The following is a 19,647-nucleotide window of genomic DNA, read 5'->3' as shown; positions in this document are numbered from 1 at the left end:
AATGTCCATTTTAGTAACTTTTCCAGAGAGTTAACGGTTGTTTGTGCTTGTGCTCAAGTCTTGTAGCGTTTTTTTTCTGATGGATGTTATTCCTGCTCCAGTGTTGGCTAGAAACCATTTCTGAAGGGAGACACACACGCACGCACACGCACACACACGCACACACGCACACACGCACACGCACACACACACACACACACAGGTCCCTCCCTCCATACTAGAGTTTTACAAACACTGCCTCTCAGTGGGCATTCAACAATAACTACACCTGTAATCTAAAAAGCACAAATCACACACTCGAGCAATACACCCACTCATTCTTCTCAGGGCTACCTGATGCACACATGTATATGCAAATGGACAAAATATTCACTTGCAAGCACACATATAATCACGTATGTTCATATTCCAGCATTCACCGTCAAGCGCATTAAGACCGCATGACACTCTTTGCTCCATGGTTTGTATATTACTGTACACAATTGTACTGTATGTAGTGAGACATACACACATGGTTAGGCCTTGTTTGTACTTTAGGAACTGAGCCATGTAAGAAAAACACACCCCCCTCGCTCCCATTTATCTTGGTGCTGTATAATGGGCTGTCTGTAGCACTGGGTATAATAGGTTTTACTTTTAATTTTGCTTTTCTGAAGAAGCTGTAGTGGATTGAGCTTTGCTGGCAGGAGAGAAGATGGAGGAGTGCTGTTGTCAACAAACGGTTTTTTAGCACCAAACACAAGCGCTTTGCACGTTGAGATGCTGCAGTACGTTCACTAGTTTCAAGAGCTCTGAGGGATTTCCTTTCCTTGGTATCATCAGCTTTTTTTTGACTTTCTATTTAGAGACCATGAGCTCTCTTTCCCAAAAGGCACCTCTTCATCTTCTTGCCAGGTCAAAGGACCAAAAGGAAAGCAATGATCCAGAGGTACTTTTGCAAAACAGGTTTTGGTTTGTCCTGCATGCACAGACACCAGAGGCTTTGCTCCCTTTGCTGTATGAATCTAATCATCCCAGCAGCCTCAGAAATGAGAAGTATGTGATCTAATAATTGTATATGAAATGCCAGGTTAAAAAAACAAACCCGCTCTTGTTTGTGTAAATCCAGCCTTTGAAGGAAGACTGTCTCAGTCTTGCATTAGCAAGACAGAAACTTGGGGTTGAAGTCTGGCTTAGTTTGTCTGGAACCAAGAGGGAGAAGAGCTGCACTAAGAGTTTGACAGTTCATCCGCAAGTCACTCTGAACTCAGAAATAGATCCTAGATCACGTTTCAGCTGCTGATGCAAAGCTAACCAGACTAACTGCAGAACAGATCATTTTCTGCGTGTGTGTATTTGTGTCTGTCTGACACACACTTGAACAAGAGGGGATGGGAAGCAACGTTGCACCCATATGTACACACACACACACACACACACACACACACACACACACACACATAGCCACATTGAGCATGTTGCATACTTCCCAGTCATGGTCACCTGATTGTTTAAGTCCAGTATCCTGCTGATAAACCATCAAAGCATTTTGGTTAGGAATGTACACTGTTGTTATAGTGATTGTAGAGTATAATGTATTTACTCATAGAAAGGGTAAACTTGCTTTTGTTTGTAGAGAAGCATATATACAGAATATATATGGATACATACATATATATACATCTATATATCTTTTGAACTACTTGTTTGTGAGAGATATTTTGGGCACATCCATCCTACAAGGATTCACATTTTTTCCCCCTTTTTAATTTATTTTTTAATTTATTTATTTATGATGTTTTGGTAGAAAGTTGTATAATTTTATGATGTACGAGTGTTTTGGAATTTTTTCCCCCTGTAAATAATATTTTTTTATTTTATTTTTGACTACAAGGGGATTAAAATAAGATGTTTTATGATGCTGCCTATGAAATTATTAAGTGATTTCTGTCCACAAGTGATTTGATCCATTAAACTATGGGAGTAAATTTTGTGGAATGTAAGTGTCGGAGTGGGAGTGTCCCAGGCTGCGTAGAGCAGAGGTTGCTGTCAGTGAACAGGGGATCCTTTGAAACCCGCTTTACTGATGGTTTTTTATTAGTAGCAACAGTCACAGCAGTGATGATCTGTGGTTGTCACTGTTCTTGACATAATCTATGCTTAACAAACTGAAAATAAAACTGAGAAAGTGCTAAATCTTGAAATCTGAGTATTTATTTGTTTGTTCGCTTTTCATTATCATTGCTGAAAATGGAAACAATGGTACAACTGTAAGTAGCTGAAATCTTCAGCATTCACTTTCTTTCAACATTGCAGAACATTGTGGAAACTGCAAACATGGAGGTGAAGTAGGATTTAAGAATAGGCACCTTTTTTTTTTTTTAGCCTTTTAAACATTTCATCTGGAAAAATTCAGTGGATAAAAGAAAAAAAATGAAGTCTTCAGCAGTGAGACCATATTAGTGAGTCATCAAAATTTTGTAGGTGGGCCATTCTTGCTGCAAATATTCTTGGTTTAGATCCCCCTTTTTTATTATTATTATTATTATTATTATTTATTGATTGATTGATTAATTGATTATTCCACCATATAGTATAAGGCTGCATTGTAATGAATGTCTCAGTACACCCACAGCATCAAGGTTAGGGGCGATAATTCAGATGATTGTCCAAGAAGAATTTCAGCACATGGCAGTTCTGCAATATGAGCTGTCAATCATTTTTAGAGCAGGACTGCTGACGTCTGAGTATCCGGCGACATCTCCAGCAGTCACACAGCTACTGCCAGCAGTCATCCTCCAAAGAAAAGAGTGTGTTTGTGCAAAACAGTAAATATACACATAGGCGGGGAACTGCTTCTGTCTGGGAGAAAATAAGGAGACAGAAGATGAGGATTAAACTCTCCAGTCAATGGACGTTATCCTGATAACTTATCCTGTTCAGCAGATGTCAGTGTTCACTGTCAAATGTGGCAATTGAGTTACAGAAGTAATCCAATTGTTAAGACTGTAGATGCTTTATATTTTAACATTTTCCTAAAAAGTATCAAAATTTAGACAAAAGATTTCTGTCTGTTATGGTGTATTCACGTATTCCCATCAACACAAATCCTAAATACAATAACAGCCACCTTCAGTGGAAACTCTCTTTATAACAACCAGGAGCGTGCAGTTCTCAGAAGTCAGGGAGAGTAACAGTTCGTTCTGTCTGTAAAAACTGTAGGAACTTGCATATGATGTAAAATTAGCAGCAGTTGTGTGACAGCTATGAGATCCCAGGTTGGCTGTGTGTCTCATCACATTCTCTGATCTCATTTATGTACACACTAATCTGGAAAACCAATACAATGCAGCACACCAGTGTCATGATCCAGATTCACTCACTGCAAGGCGAATAAATGACCTTGGGCTGCTGACAACTTCTTAGCATGACCCGCATTGTATTTCAGATGGTAAAATGAAGCTGTGACATGCTCAAAAATAAAATTAATTTGATAGGACTCATTCCATTCCCTCCTGACATATGATGTCAGGGCCTGTTTATAGATCAACATGGCAGGTGAAGATTAAACTAGTCCCATAAGACCAGTGGGTCCCAGTTTTATCTGGTGTGCTAGCCTTGTAAAATAAAAAATGGAACAGATTGTCAGCGACCACCAAAGGCCAGTTTTCCTCTTAGACATATTAGACTGTTTCATCAGAATGATTTAATCTGAGGAGTTAAAGTACTCTGTATTTTACAACAACAGCAGCAGCAACAATAATAAATCCAAATCGCCTTGCACAGCATTGTTCTTCTCTTCTTTAGCATTGCTCAGGTATTTTGAAAATTCATCTTTGTGAAATTAAGTGCAGAGGATTAATTTCACAAACGGGAAAAGGTGTGTTTAGCTAACGGTATCTAAATGAAAGGACATGAAAGGATCTAGCAGTAAAATATGCTGAAACGACTTTTTCTGCTTCACAAAAATCACCCCAACCTTCTTTTTGCCAAAAAAAAAATTAAACCCGCACCGTGAGTAGTGTTTTTTTGTTTTTTGTTTTTCTTGAGAAAATGTTTGTTTTAAGTCCACAATCTATGACTCCTGTGTACCCAGATTACTTCTGGATTCTATTACAGCCTCTCTCCTTCCTGCCTGCTAACATGTTTGTGGCATCAATGCCTGTAAACATTGTTAGTAGCAGACTGTCAGCACTGATTTTAATAATGTGCTGTGGAAATAAATTCATGTTAAACGAGAAGCAGTCAAGTGGAATAATTAGCAACGAAAAACTGTTGAGTTGAAAATATGACGTTTGCTGTAACTGTTGGGTCCTTGATTTGAAAAAAAAAAAAAAAAAAAATGGAGGAAAATCAAAAAGTAGTATTCCTGAGTCATATAAAGTTTTATTGATGTCATTTAACTAGACTATTTTTCAGAGAAAAATGATTTCCTCAAATGTGAACTTTCTCTCTCTGTCCTAGGACAGTTAACAGTGCTCTGTCAATGATCTAAAACACACAGCAGCTACAACAGCGTTTGATAGATAGTAGAAATGGGACTCATGAAAGAAACTGATAATTTCACTGTATGTGCCCAAACTGACCCAAACATCTGATGTTTAACTTGAGAGGTGCTGGAAGCCGAAACAGCATAAACTCAGAAGATCAGGTGACGTACAGTTAAGTTCAGAATTTCATCCTTGGCTCACAAATCATTCACAACCAAGCCAGGCAGCATCTGAAGACACCCATTCCATTAGCAACCCTCCTTTCTATTTGATAGTGTTGCTGCCTGCTGATTGTATTTATAGCTCTGTAACGTAGCACAGAGAGAGGGTGAAATGATGTGGGATGGGGGTTGTCAAGCTGATATTACATATTGCCGAAGCTTGTTAGCTCCAGCTCACCGTGCCTGCTGCTTTGCAATCTGCAGCCACAGTGGCCAGCGCAGAGCCAAGATCCCAACAGCCATCATCACGTAAGGTGATAATTTTATGGGCCTGCATTAGAGTTATAAACACTCCCAATGAAATATGTAAGAACTCCAGCGCAATCAGTGCACACTATACATTTTATGCACCCGGCAGAGAAAATAGCTCATACCTGACACAAGTAACCACACTCCCTGACGCTATGGGGGATATTCTCTGGGGAAGAAGATGTGAGAAACTAGAACTGCAGCCAAAATAAGTAAAAGCAGTGCAGAGATTCCACGTAGCTCATAGGAAACAGCTGGTTCAAGTGGTTGACAGATAAAGGCTAGCTAGCAGACAATGGGTTTATTATAATTCTCAAAACTCTCAGATGTCCAGAGAGGTGACCTAGAGAAGCCTCATCATAGCAGCAGCATGCGCCTCTTTTATCTCTTTCTCCTTTCTGTAATACGTTAGAAACAACATGCCCAGCATTCAAAGGATTCCCATAGAAGATGAAGTTTATTTGTAAAAGTTGGGGGGGGGGAAACGCACCAATAAATCATAAAAGATGTTCGGTGACAGACGAGAGGAATCATTATTGAACATTCACTTCCGTTCTTGATAAAATGAGCTGATGTGGGCCACAGATGACTTGATCACTAACAGTAATTTGTTTTTGATACTAAGGCACCATATATTGTATATGTGTATCAATTCAACTGGAAACACACAGGGATCATGGATTATAAATTTGAATAATCTCACTTCACTGTTTCATTAATTTAGAGCAGATTCTTGTTTTACTTTTTTTTTTTTTTTACTCCAAGCGATGCCTATGCCTCTTCTCCCATATCCAGCTCACACTGCTTGAAAATGTCTTAGCTATGGCTGATTAAAAACCTTATTTAACAAATAAATAACCTGTAAAAAAAAAAAAACCTAAAAAAAATTAAGCCTATTATTTTCATGGCTTAATTCTTTCTATTCCTCTCTTTAAAATCCCAGTTAAAGTGCAACAGACAGCAGGAAGAACGAAACAAAATGTTTGTGTTGATTTCTTTATATTGAAATTCATGAAGTATACACAATGCATCCTACACTATTACATTTTCCACACATTGATAATGTTTTTGTTGTTGGATGATAAAGCTACGTTTTGGCATTTAATTAACCAAACAGCAGTCTGACTGAGAAGCTTGGAGCAAAATAAAAATTCGAAACATAAAATGCAGTTGTGGTTTAAACTGTAGCACGGCAGCAGGTAGGTAGGTACAAGTAGGCAACATTAGTTATAGTTACAGAGTAGAAAATGATAAACCAAAACTCTATATTCATTTTTTAAACGTTTGTTATATACAACCCAGTGGCTTTAGAGGAACGGCCTTTTGTTTCTTTAGATCGATCAATTCAATTGATTTTCCTCCGACACAACAAGTAGATTCCAGCCAATCAGATTCCACCTTCAAGTTAAATACAATGTACAGTAACAGATCATTTTTAGCTGGCAGATGAGGTTCAACACTTTTTAGAGCCCCGATGTGTGAATACACATAGTGGCCACTTCAATATGTCATCCTTCTCAGTTCTGGCTAAAATCGTTTTTTCCCTCCTCAACACGTTGAGTTCTTTTAGGCACAACAGTGTTATGTTCCAGAGGGATATTGCTAAAAGATGGTTCAATTTTGTTGATTAATTTGGATTTCTGCGAGCCACACATCATCACAAAGACGCTCTAGTAAGTGAAGCACAGCACAAGTTTCTATCATGAACCTGAGGAACGCTTTTGTCACGTGACCATGAAGACATGGACTTGTACATTAACATCGTTGTTGCCCACTGTGGTATTCCAGTGACTTTAAAGGACCCCAACATAGAAAAGACTCTTCCTCACTCTGACACCTTCAGATTATATTTTTCATTCAAAACCAAATTCAAGAATGTTCCAATCATTAATTACCTCTTTTTGCTGATCACAGCCCAATGTTGCCTTGTTGTCTCTTTACAACAGATATCAGTAACAGAGTCAAGCCAAGATTCCTTCCTCTCATTATCAAGGCATGTTTATTTGCCGCTCACCACAGTCTCTGCTCAGCTGAACCATCATCTAAAAAGACACTGGCGTTAATATTTAAGTAACCAAATGTCTTGAACAGTGTTCCTAACAAAGAGGTCACTGACTGTTTGTTCTGTGCCTATCTTTGTATAAATATTAAGTGTGTGTGGACATTGTAATTCAGAGCTTGTGTTAACATCATAGAGCCTGCAAGCCCGATCAACAATATATCAAACATGATACTTCCAGCTGAGGTCAAAGGTCACAAAGCAGCTGGTGCCCAGAAATAGAGATGCAGGTTGTTAAAGATGTATTTAAATACAGCAGAAATTGCAATTTACTTTGTGTGCGTGTATGTGTGTGTGCATTTTTTCTTGTTCACTTCAACCTTCGCTCAGTGTTGTTTAGAGTTTGTGATCATTTTCACACACACAGACACATACTGAGGTTTTCATGGTTTGGATCTTTTAAAGTTTCTTTTGTGCTGGAAGATCCAAACCAAACAAACCTCAGGCATGTTTTATGCCTGAAATTTGACGTGAGGTGATCCTGCTGCTCATAGTTATAACAGCTTCTGTTTTTACTGTAAATTATATATTCATATCGACAAGCATCATCTTTATCAACCTTCAGATCAAGGCTTTGTCTGCAAACTTCTCTTTAGCACTCATATACACATTTGGACAATTAAGGTAACAAGATGACCGGGAAAAACTCTTTTCCTCTGCATGCATGCACACATTCATAACCTTAGTGCTTTTTCTTTCCCTTGGACTTCACACGTTCTGTCTTTCTCTTTTACACACAGCTTAACATTATTTCAGTCAATTTACTTCTCACACAAGAACACATAAACCTCACAGTCAACACAAAACAAAATACATGCACGCGCACACATCAAGAGACACACACGTTCACACGCACGCGCGCACACGCACACACACACACACACACCCCCTCTTTGCATAAGCACATTCATTAGCATAGAAAGAAAAAGAAAGGTATTGTTCAACGTAAATTAGAAAAAAGCTCAGTTTTGAAAAGACTCTCGTACCTAAAACATACATTTTACAGGGACTGGTTGGTTTGTGCCAGTAGTTTAGAGGGGATTGCGCAGAAGAGTGAGACTGCTCTTTGCTATCCCATCAGGACAGGTAAAGTCCAGATGTCCTACCTTCCCTCAGCCGGTCTAATATCAGCAGTACAAAGACAGAAATCAAAGAAGCATTTCTGTTTGGGTGGTTTTTTTTTATGCTTTTTTTCTCCGTGACGGTGTTTCTCTGGGTAAAGTGGTACCATTTTACTTATGTTTCTCAACCCCTTATCATCAGCGTAGTTGGCTGTAGTCATTTTGGGGTGAGGGAGGGACAAAACGGGTGCAGGTGATTAGCTCAGTAGGTGTGGAAACAGGGAGACACAAGGACATTTTTGATAGGTAACATAGTCTGTAGTAATGGTAATACTGGGTTTTAACGGTCAATGTTCAAGTTAAAGTTATGGCCCAGTGGGTTAAGTTTCAGGGTCCAGAGGTTTCAGTGTGGTGAGTTGCACTGAGCTCCAGACATGGTCTGTGTAAAACTGGGTGGATGGGGGTTATCATGTTAGGTGGTCTCCTTGCCCTGGGTCCCAGTGACGGTTTTGATGGAGCTGAGCGTTCGGTTGAACCAAGTCTTCTTGGCAGCCTGCACCTCATTGAGGGCCAGACCCAGATGATGCTCCAGGTCCTGATTGAAGAAGCAAAAGAGGAATTGGCAGTCAGATGAAAGAAGCGTGTCAGAAATAACAGCTTTGGCGTCTGGGTCTGGTATTTTTTAAGCATCTATTTTTACGATTTGGCCAAAAGCTCTGAATCCAATTCTGTACCCACTTTTCACATCACTAATCATATGAAATATTTCTTCTTTGATATAATACTCAATAAACTGCTCATTGAGCTACTTTTTGGTCTTTTTTTTTTTTTTTAAATCAGAAATTGTTTGCATAGTCTGACTTTGCACAGTCCGTTTTTATTTCAGTCTCTGTCTAAATCTAATTATTTCCTAAATCCAAACTGACCATTAAATGACCTATGAAATATTCCAATCGACTTTAATAAGACTGATCTTTCCTAACTTGCTGCTGCTTAACACACTAGTCTCGTGAATGTCTTCAACTCAGTTAATAAATTCTGTTGAGCCTAACCCTAAATTTCTGTTTTGTCACCTCTTAACTGTGGTGCTCTTCAAGGTTTGACAAGTCACAAGAGAAATCTCCTTTTTCTATAAAACCAGCCAGCTTTCAACCCAGTTGGTCCCTAGCTTTAATGGGGACAAAGAGAAAATCATCAGTCCTCATGATAGAAATCCTGTCCTATTTTAAAGCTGCATGCATCCTTCCGACAAAAATATCTTTGGTTCCATCTTAAAGGCTGTCAAAGCACTCCTGAAAGTATTGTTGCAAGAAAGGGTAGAAAAGCAAACTCCCTGCAAGTCAAGGTCTCTTTGATAATTGGTGTCTATGCCTCCAAGAAGAGCTTGCAAGCGATGATGGGAGCAAAGTGAGTGTTTCCCTGGTATTATTGTTCTTGTACAGCTATTCCAAATATTACTCAAGTTCCTTTTTAAATTGAACTGTAGATCTATATCGATGGGTAAAGTCAAGTATATATAAAACATGTTCCTGGGTCTAAAGCAATATGTAACTACTGCAAGCCAATCTAAAGCTTTTCACGTGACAGGTTGATTTGGACCAAAACTGCAAAAGTGTACCTGAATTTTGCACTCGGCCTCCACTAGCTGTAGTTTGGTCTGGGCTAGTTCCAGCTCCATTTCTCTTAGCTGGTTCTTCAAAACCTCCTTTTCTTCATCAGTTTCCTCAGTCCCTCCAGCAGGTGCCGTGGTCACAGCAGACCGCACACGACCCTCTTTGTTGAAAAGACTGCTGCACTTCTCACAGCCTTCTACTTTGGACTGTGTAAGGTTTTAAGAGAAAAGGAGACGATGATAGAAAAGGTTGGAGGAAAAAAACAAGGCAATAAATTATGTTTTAATACCAGTCTCTGACCTTATAAGCTGCATTTTTTTGTTAGAATAATCAGTTTCTCAAAACATTCCCCTTTAACATGGAAGAGACTAAAGACTCAAGGTAAAGGTGCAAACTGAGGCGGGTTATGGGACTTTACATGAATGATTTTGAAGGAAAATTTTCAAACTTTTCTAACCCAAAAAAAGACAAACATTTGCCTAATTTTTTTTGCATATTAGCATGATATAGATATTGATATTGAAGTGATCGGAGGAGGTTCTCCGACACAGCTCCATTATGCTTGACTCACGACTACTGAAGTTCATCTGGGTCCTGGTGAGGAGGCTGAGTCATATTTTAGCAACAACAGATGACTGCTAGTTCAAGATGTTCTCTTAAAGTGAATATTTCATTACAATAACACATGTCCTTTGGATTAAGCTGTCAAATGAATTTAAAGCTGAGTAATAACAAGACATAATGTTTTTACAGACGGCTCATCACAGCAGAAGTGGATGGGGGTATTAATGAAGCAGCAGAGTGCCTGAGCGAAAATAGTTTCTGTCGTCACTTTAAATAGAGTGAGTTAAATAGAGTTTTCGTGAATAAGTATGTCAGTATATTAATTGAACATTTCTAATTAACACTGTTGTAACTTACAATTATACTGTATATAATCCAGTGCCCATTACTGTTTCCCTCTATCAATTCTAATTGAAGTTGGTGACAGTTTTACTGCCTTTGTAAAATCATTACTGGTGAGTAATGAAGGAACAAGCGCAAACAAGATGATAGGCCTTCCACAATTTTCCTCCACCACAAACACATACAGACACGGGCGCTCTGTGACACCCTTTACATGAATTGTCCTTGGTGAAATAAACCCTTTGTCTGTCCTTTGGTGAGTCTTGGTGAAGCCTGACAGAGCTTCCTGCCAAAAAAAAAAAGCCTTTGTCCTGGTTCAAGTCTACACAAACAATTCATAAGCCACATACTGGAAGCGAGCTGTCCTTGCTCCTTGGGCTACTTCCTCAATCTATCTTGACGAGCTTTGATTTCACTGCCAGTCAAGAGGAGAGGCAATAAAGTATTCAACAGACTGTACCTGCTAACTCAAGACATGAGATCTAAGCTGCATCTCAGGCTCATATGTTCCACTTTGAGGTAACATCTGGATTTTGAAGGACTGATACTGACTAAGACGCATGAAAAGACATCTAAAAGATATTATGTGAAAATATCAAATGTTGGCAATAGGGGACATAGATAACAAAATTAACCAACCTTCTGTGAAGAGTTGGAAACATAAAATCTTGGACATCTTGCTTTGGTCATTCATCATTATAAAGTCCAAGATGACATTTGTGGCTCTCTCTCTATCGTTATAGAATTCATTCTTCAATTAGAAGCCACATGTGAGTGACACACATACATTTCCAAAAACAGCTCAGTTCTGTAGTTATGATCCATGTATAGCTCTGGCACAGCATGTGTTTGAGGGGACACAGCAGTGTTTCAAAGAGTGTGTATGTGTCAGAGAAATTCACCCGAATTTTCTCCAGCTCTCCACGATTGGCTGTCTGTTGTTTCTCTAGTCGTTCACTCAGCTGGGAGCAGATCTATTGGAACCACAGAGACAGTGAAAACAATGGATTGGTTCAGTTAGTGCTGTCAACATCATTTACAATTCACACAAACAAAATAAATATGATAAAAAATGTATCTGCTCACTTACACAGATTGATGCTGAACCTCAATTTGCTAGGTCACCAGTAAGGACAATCAATTTTGTGGCTCAAACAGCTCAAACAGTTAAATGCATGCCACTAAAATGTAACAGGGTTGTAGAATATCATAAAGTAATATTCAACATTCATATTCAATATTCAAGAAAAGAATAATTACCTTAAACCTAGGTATTTTATTGTAGTAGAGCCTGAGCATGTAAAAGTAAAGTTACATTTTTCATATCACTATCATTTAAACCAAATCCATGTGTATGAAACCAAGAACAGATTTGAAAGACAAAACATGCATTGTTCTACTGAGAGAGCTCTTCAGCTGTTTCTTACACTCTTGGTACAGTTAGGATTTCTGCCTATCCAGGCTAAACATAACAGTGGGCAATAGCTAGTGTTTCCCATTCCTTATTCTCATTCCCTGTTTATGGCTCTGGGTAATCAGTCTTCGTGGAAGAGACTTCATCCTCTTAACGCTAAGTCCATTAGCGATAGCATAAGGTCTTTATTTGCCTGCAGAGTTCACAGGATGCACATGGATGAGTACACATGTGCATCCTTGCATATGCCTAGTCTCCTAGTCTGCTTTTCTACCTGTGATGCAGCTCCAAATACTCACACACACACACACACACACACACACACACACACGGCTGTAGCTGGCAGAAACAGAAATCAATGTGACATGAAGAATCCAAACGGGTACATCTCTTTATCCGTTCCTGCTCTGTGCAGCATATACTGTATCTCCTCATCCTCCTCCTCTGGAGATCTATCTATATCTCTATCTGTGTATCTTAAGCCAAGCAGATTTTCATCATTCTCCTCCTACATGTCTTTTATGTTTTTTCTTCTGTCATCTTCCCCTTCACTTGCTCTCAACTGCCATTACTGTAGCCTTGTCTTTGCCTTTCATTCATCACTGCTGTCTTATCCCTCTCAGCTCCCCTTGGCTGTCTTATTCTCCCTGCTTCCCTTTCTTTGCTGTACATTATTCAGTTCATCTTTATGAAGCTGCCAAGCCAAGCTTCCATCAGCAGGCATTTTACTAACCTCCATTCGTGACACTGTTATGCCGCATTCATAATAAAGCCATTGTGTGCTTGTATCATATACTGTTATAGTTCAGGATTAAGACCCATGGGCCATTTTTTGTTTTCACGTGTACTTATTCCCCTTAAAAAGAATCTCAAGTTTTATTTGTTTTAAACATTCTCTCAATTGTTAATTCAGTCCTGCACTAATTTTATTACCTGCTTGGTCAACAATTATATAGTTAATACATTGTTTTTTTACAATGGGCAAATTGTTAGTACATGAAATTTCAATTATTCATTACATCTACAACATTGTATATAGAGCTTAGAACCAGAAGTAGGCAATAAGGAGCCCATGTTGAACCCCGTCACTATTGTATTCTAATATTGTATAAAATAAACCTTGTGCTAACCGAACTTTAGAGACAAAAGCACTGTTACATGTTGCTGGAGAGCACCCAGCCAGCCTGAGTGTATCTACACTCTCTCTGGCTCTCCTCTTACAACAGGGATTATAATACACTACTCAACATTTTTGTCAGCTACATGATTAACATGCATTTCTCTGTCCATGTGGGCTGGGGGGGCAATTAGCACACAAAGCTTTTTTTTAGGTACAAGGGGGGAAAAAAAGAAAACTTGGCATTTACAGCCACTGAAATAGGAAAGAAATTCTAGATATCTGGGTTGCAAAACAATGGAGGCTATTTTGAGGCATTCCTCAACTAGTCAATTCCAGAAGATTGAAAGCTTTCTTGCCTCTCTTCATCCATCACCCCCTTCCTCTCTTGTCACAAACAGAACACATTTTGCAGAAGCACCAGTTTCACATTTAGCTATGTTTAGCTCCCAGCTGCATGCTACTAATCTGAAGACTGCTTTCCAAACACAAATACAAATACCAAACCCTCTCTCCTACATGAAGGCTCCTGTCACAAATTTTCAGATCTGCTGTCAACCTGCTACAGTATTTTTAGACTCAGGTTAAGTTAAGATTTATTTCTAAATTAGTCATTGTACTATTTCTGTCTTCCCATACAGGGAGCAACAAGAGCTGGATTTTTGCATAATGTCTGTGTGTTGATGGCTATATTACTTGATCGGGACAGGTTTATATTTAAGCATTAAGTGACAGGATGAGATTTGTAAGGATGGAAATCACCATAAGGGCAATTCAGAGACAGGAACTCAAACTATGCTCACAAACTCAAAGACTGTGGGTTCATGTTAGGGACACGTTGTATATTTAGATATTTCTGCTTCAAAAACTAGATGAATTAATGAAAACAGATCCCTCTTATATTATTCTGAAATATTTATGCCTAGTCTTGCCACAATAATGGCTTGACCAGAGCTTGGATATAAAAAGACAAGCTGAATAAGCAAAATGTGGAGGTGAGGTTCTTATAGCTCATTCCTCAAACTGCAGGATGTATCAGAGTGTTCAGAGTGAGCCACAAAAAGTAGAACTACACAAAATACACGTTACACACACACACACACACACACACACACATTAATTAAATGTATATATACACGCTTCAAGCTCTAAATTTGAGTACAACTGAGTAAAGAGAATCCAATAATCATACATGCGAAAATACAGGGGCAGCTGTGGTTGACTTTAAATGTCAAAGTGAAAGTCAACATGGCCTCAAAGTACAGTTATTTAGCCTTGAGTCACTGCTACTACTAATAATAATAATAATTAAAAAAAAAGGACTTTCAGTATCAAATAATGTTCTAGCAGCGGTTCTGTATGACCACTGAAAAACACGCAGGATGTGAAATAGAAAAACAATATTGCCTTACTGTAGCTATCTTGTTTCCTACATTTTATTTACTTTTCCTTGTCTTATTTTGTCCTTCTTGGGGGGAAAAAAAAAAATCACAAATCACACCAAAAAATTGCATGAAAATGCACAACACATACCTGCTTATATTCTCCAATAATGGAGCCGTTCTTCTTGATCTCCGATTCAGATTTGTCAAGCTCTCGTCTGCACATCTCCTTTAGCTGTAAAAACACGCAAACACAGAGACAGAGAGAATTCAGCTTCAACAGCATATACCTCAGATCATGCAAAACATCATAACAGTGTCCCATTTAATCACATGCACACGGCCACATATTCAAGCCTACAGCTACGCTTTGCGCACACAAGCACGCACGCACCTAACCTATGTAAGCTCAAGGACAGGGCAGAGCCAGGGGACCCAGAGACCATGTGACTGCCATGACATGTAAAGAAGACAGAGGAAAGCATTGGCAGATGTGAAGCTGAGAGCACAGTTACGCCTTTTACCCAACCTCCATGAGAGGACATACATCACTGACAGCTACACCTACACATCCAAGGAAGGGGTTTTTGGAGGACAACACCGATCACACATGGAAGCAGAGGGCAGTGGGTTTAACCTCTGCCTCTAAGCGGTTCTGTACTGAACTCAAGAAAATCTGACATCATCTTGACTTTCAAGGTTTAAATTTGGAGAGAATCCTGAATGTAGTAAATGAACTGTTTTAACTTGCAGACAAGTGACCCTCTTCGTGAGATAGGCAGTTCCATCTCATGGACAGAGATAGTGGGGACAATGTTTTGCAATAGTGCTCACATTGTCTTGCTATCTGTAATCCTGTGTACCACTTGTGATTTTGTGTTACACATATTACACATATTACCCAATTTAAAAAGAGTTTGGTCTAGACCTGCTTTATATGTAAAGTGCCTTGATGTAACTTTGTTATGATTTGGCGCTATACAAATAAATCTGAAATCTGATCTGATCATATTTTTGACACAAATTGGGCTCAGCCAGTGCCTTGCTGTTGGCGCTAACCTGTGCAGACTCTTCCTCCAGCCGTCTCTTTTCATCCTCAGAGTCAATGAGTTTCTGTTTGGTCAGCAGCAACTCTTTATTCAGGGCGTCTGCCTTTTCCTCAGCCTGAAACAAACAGACACACATGCACGCACAAGAAAAATAACACAATGTTGAAGGTCACTGAAACTTACACTTGCCCTACTTTCTTCTGAGTTTTCTCTTGTCCATCTCTTTTTTCCATGTGAGTCAAAGACAAACACACATAAAAGTATGTTCTATCTTTTAAAACACATACATTCACAGAAACCATTTTAGGCATCATGGATAAGGGCTGGAAAATCTATTAAAAGTTAATCAAAATTGCAGTATGGCCAAATGTAAAATCCATAGTAAACATAGTAACCACAATTTCTGGATATAGATAAAATGTCTCAGAGCATACAATAATAAAGGGTCAGTTTCTGTGTATGTGATTCTGTTAAATAAACACATCTACTGTATGATTCCACTGTTCCTCATGTTCAAGAGAGAAATGAGAACTTTCATTTACTCAACGACAAAAGTCACCCAAATGTTTTCTTTCTTTGGCTTACGTTGTCGAGGTCTTTGCGCAGAGCTATCTTGCTGCTAACTAGTTCATGTGCCAGGTCATCATTCTCCTGCTCCAAGCGCATGTTTGCCTCTTGCAAACGACGGTTCTCCCGCTGGACCAAAGAAAGTGTGGGCAGAGAGCGAAAGGGAAAGTGGAGAGAAAACAGCAGTGGCAGATTTAAAAAATTACAGTGAAGCAAAGAACGAACAATGCATCACCAAAACAGAAGTGCATGTGAACAGAGAGGTGAGAGAGCGTGAAAGAGGAAGGACAGTGGAGCGATAGTAAAGCATGGGAAAGGATTTCATGTCGGTTACAATGAGTGGAAAAGTTAACTGTAGTCAGGTGATCACATAATTATACACAGAGGGTTGTCTGTAATGTTTAACTAAACACAGCCTGCAACTAATTAACAATAACAAGCAGTAATATAAAAACTGACACACATGTATATAATATATTCTCAGAGGTGACAAGCAGAAATGTTGAGAGGAAGAAGCATAGATATTATGAAACCTAGGATTGTTCCTACTTCATAGTGTTATAAAAAAAAACAAATAAATAAAAAAAAAAAACTGCTGCATTTCTTGAGTTTAGAAGAAATGGTTTCCTTGAATCTTCCAACTAACCGTTCAACACACATTGAAGCTTAGATTATAGCATAATAAGCCTAGCATTGTACTATGCATATGAAAACATGAGTGCAGTTTATTATTTTTGTTAAAATTAGGCTTTTTGTAAACTGAATGGGAAGCATGAAATAAATTAACAACACATATTAGTCGACAATGACGACTGTGATGACGTAAAACATGTCAGTATCTGCACGTGATAATCAAACTGACAATGTGAATTAATGACTCAGTGTATGAATTCAGAAAAACAATTTTTGCTTATTGGAAATATTTTAGTAGGAAACACAGAAGAACCTCAATCACGGTAACTGATGATCTTGTTCTACGTACAACCAACATGTTACCCTTGAGATGACATATGGCCATGTTCAATTAATGGCTTTTTTAGAGCTATGTAGTTTGTCTTTCTAGGGCAAGGACTGTCAAGGTCTACAGTAAATAGAATAGATTTTCTGAGAATGTGGCGGGTGTTTTCACATTGGGAGATAAATTCACATGCAATATCTTGATAAAAAAAATAATAAATCCATGAAAACGTATTGACAGGAAAGTTGAACACTTTCGACGACATCCTTATTTAGATTTAGAATAATCGCAATAATCGTAAGAACATCGCCCGTTTTGATCAGATGTAATTCAATGTTTGGAGTGCATTAACTCCTGGAGAAATCATTGTTTATTTCTTTTTTTTTTTTTGTCTGTGTGTGTTACATATGCTTATGAATGTCAACCTCATATCGCTCGATGGGGGCCTCCTGCTGCTCCTGCTGCTCTCTGATAGTGTGGTACTCTTTTTCAAATTTCTTCAGCTTCTTCTGGCTGATCTGTGGGAGGAGAAACAACTGCATCATATGCATGACAAATAATCACAAAAGAACAGGATGAAGAATGGAAATAAAAACAAGCCAGTAATCTTGAGATCCAGCTCTTTAGGTGCCAGAGAAGAGTCTTAACAATCTTTAATCAACAAAAGCAGATTTATGCATGGGTAATATTAAGATGTAATGGATCATACACACAAATTATTTTACATCACTTTGCATTTATCTAAAGGTGGTTTCTGTGGGCGGGTAACTCTAAATTACAGGAGCTTACACTTTTCATGATCTTCTTGTTCATTTTATCATTCATTCATCTTCTACCCCTTATTTGTTTTCAGGTTGCTTGGGATGCTGGAGCCAGTCCCAGCTCACATTGAGTGAGGGTGGAGTACAACCTGGAAAGGTCGCCAGTCCCTCAGTGGGCCAACACACAGAGACAGACAGAGACAAACGACCACTCACACTCAGACCTACAGACAATTCAGAGTCAGCAATCAACCCAAACATGATGTCTTTAGATGGTGGGAGTAAACCCGTACGGGGAGAACATGCAAACTCCTCATAAAAAGGCCCCAGGGCCAGGAATCAAACCCGCAAACCTCTTGTGGTGGTGCAACAGTGCTAACACTATGTTGGCGTGCTGGGTCTTGATGCTAATTGAATACATTCTAAAACTCAGTACAGAGTTCTGCTTCAGTGGCACATCACTGATCAACCAAAGCTGCAAAACAGTGTCCCATTTAAACACACAGCCAAGTATTCATGCCTACAGCTGCATTTTACACACACACACACACACACAAACATACACACATTGCTTGCGTTTAAACAGTCTAATGAAAAGGCTTTTCTTTGCCCAACCACGGCATTAGCCATGACCATACAATAAATACTGTTTATGATTTCCAGCTTGAAAGGGAAAACCACAACTGTCTGCACACGAAAATTTTATGCATCTTGTTAAAGCTTCATAAATGAAGTTAAGTAATGAAGTTGCTGCATGCCTCCATGGTTATGTTACAATCTCAGGTTTTATGTTATACTACAGACTACAAAATCAACCAAACGCTCCCAGCACTCATTAGTTAATAATGCTGGCAGAACTGGGACAGGGTGGCCCACATGTTGTCCCGATGCAAGTGTGTATGTTAGTGTGGTAATACATTCTACTCTGCAAATAGAGGACAGACAAAGGGAGAGAATAGTAATTAGAGCACAAAGCATCCACCAATCTTAAGTACAGCCATAATTTATAGATATACACTATTTCTCATCTTACAAGGCTTGGATCCATTAGAAATTTTGAAATAATGTCACTATTGTTTTCTGAACATGCACAGTGAACTAGAAGAGACAAACTCTCAAAGCACATGCTTTCTCTCAGGTGGTTACTGATCACTCTCTGCTACTCTTAACAAAAACTCAACTACAAGTTAGTGGGACTGCTGTTGCTCTGTTTGAGAAAGAGAAAAATCGAGAGTTTGAAATTCTGTGTAAGATGCACGCAGCAGCAGGGAAGCTGTTCACGTATATACACCTCAACATACATGTCAGTATGTACTGGGTAGATAGTAGAGCATTAGACGGCTTTAAGAGACAGAAATACAAGTACTTAGGAAAACAAAAATAGTAGACAAGCAAAGAGAAAAAAAAAAACAGTTGTTCGTGGTTTTCATTTAAACTTCTCTGGACGATTTGCATAGTTCTTCTTAAAAGTCAAAAGGTTGGCAGACAACTGAACAAAGTAGGTGTAACAACTACTCACTGAGGCAGCTCAAACGACCTGGTTTGACCACAAGATTGTCTCCTGAATAAATTCTGTGACCTGACTGTCATTTTGGAGTGTTTTTGGCTCATACTCCAAAAAAAGTATTGAAATTATAATGACCTCTGACCATAATTACAAAGTAAATTGTTAAAAGTGTATTTTCTCTACAACTACAACTCACAGAATAACACCACTACAGCACTATAGATCAGAAATAAATGTGCTTCTTTCTTATTGGTACCTTAACCTTACAACCCCTTGTAAACAGCAAATAGGATAGTGAACTGTTCTCAGATAAG

The 19,647-nt window shown here is 38.8% G+C and overlaps 1 protein-coding gene across 3 annotated transcripts in view; it reads right to left on the bottom strand.

The window, feature by feature from the left end:
- Positions 1-5,919: 5,919 nt before the first annotated feature.
- rabgap1 (RAB GTPase activating protein 1) overlaps positions 5,920-19,647 on the bottom strand; it is a 59,046-nt gene continuing 45,318 nt past the window's right edge. For all 3 annotated transcript variants that reach the window (XM_029516629.1, XM_029516631.1, XM_029516630.1), the window contains 7 exons: positions 17,491-17,583; positions 16,126-16,236; positions 15,551-15,655; positions 14,643-14,726; positions 11,481-11,552; positions 9,678-9,878; positions 5,920-8,654 (listed from right to left, as the gene is read on the bottom strand). In XM_029516629.1, coding sequence (XP_029372489.1) covers positions 8,532-8,654; positions 9,678-9,878; positions 11,481-11,552; positions 14,643-14,726; positions 15,551-15,655; positions 16,126-16,236; positions 17,491-17,583 — 789 coding nt within the window. In that variant the 3' untranslated portion in view covers positions 5,920-8,531. The remainder of the gene's footprint in view (positions 8,655-9,677; positions 9,879-11,480; positions 11,553-14,642; positions 14,727-15,550; positions 15,656-16,125; positions 16,237-17,490; positions 17,584-19,647) is intronic.

This window comes from Echeneis naucrates, chromosome 12 (assembly GCF_900963305.1).
Source record: "Echeneis naucrates chromosome 12, fEcheNa1.1, whole genome shotgun sequence".
Taxonomy (NCBI): domain Eukaryota; kingdom Metazoa; phylum Chordata; class Actinopteri; order Carangiformes; family Echeneidae; genus Echeneis; species Echeneis naucrates.
This window is presented reverse-complemented; position numbering and strand designations above follow the sequence as displayed.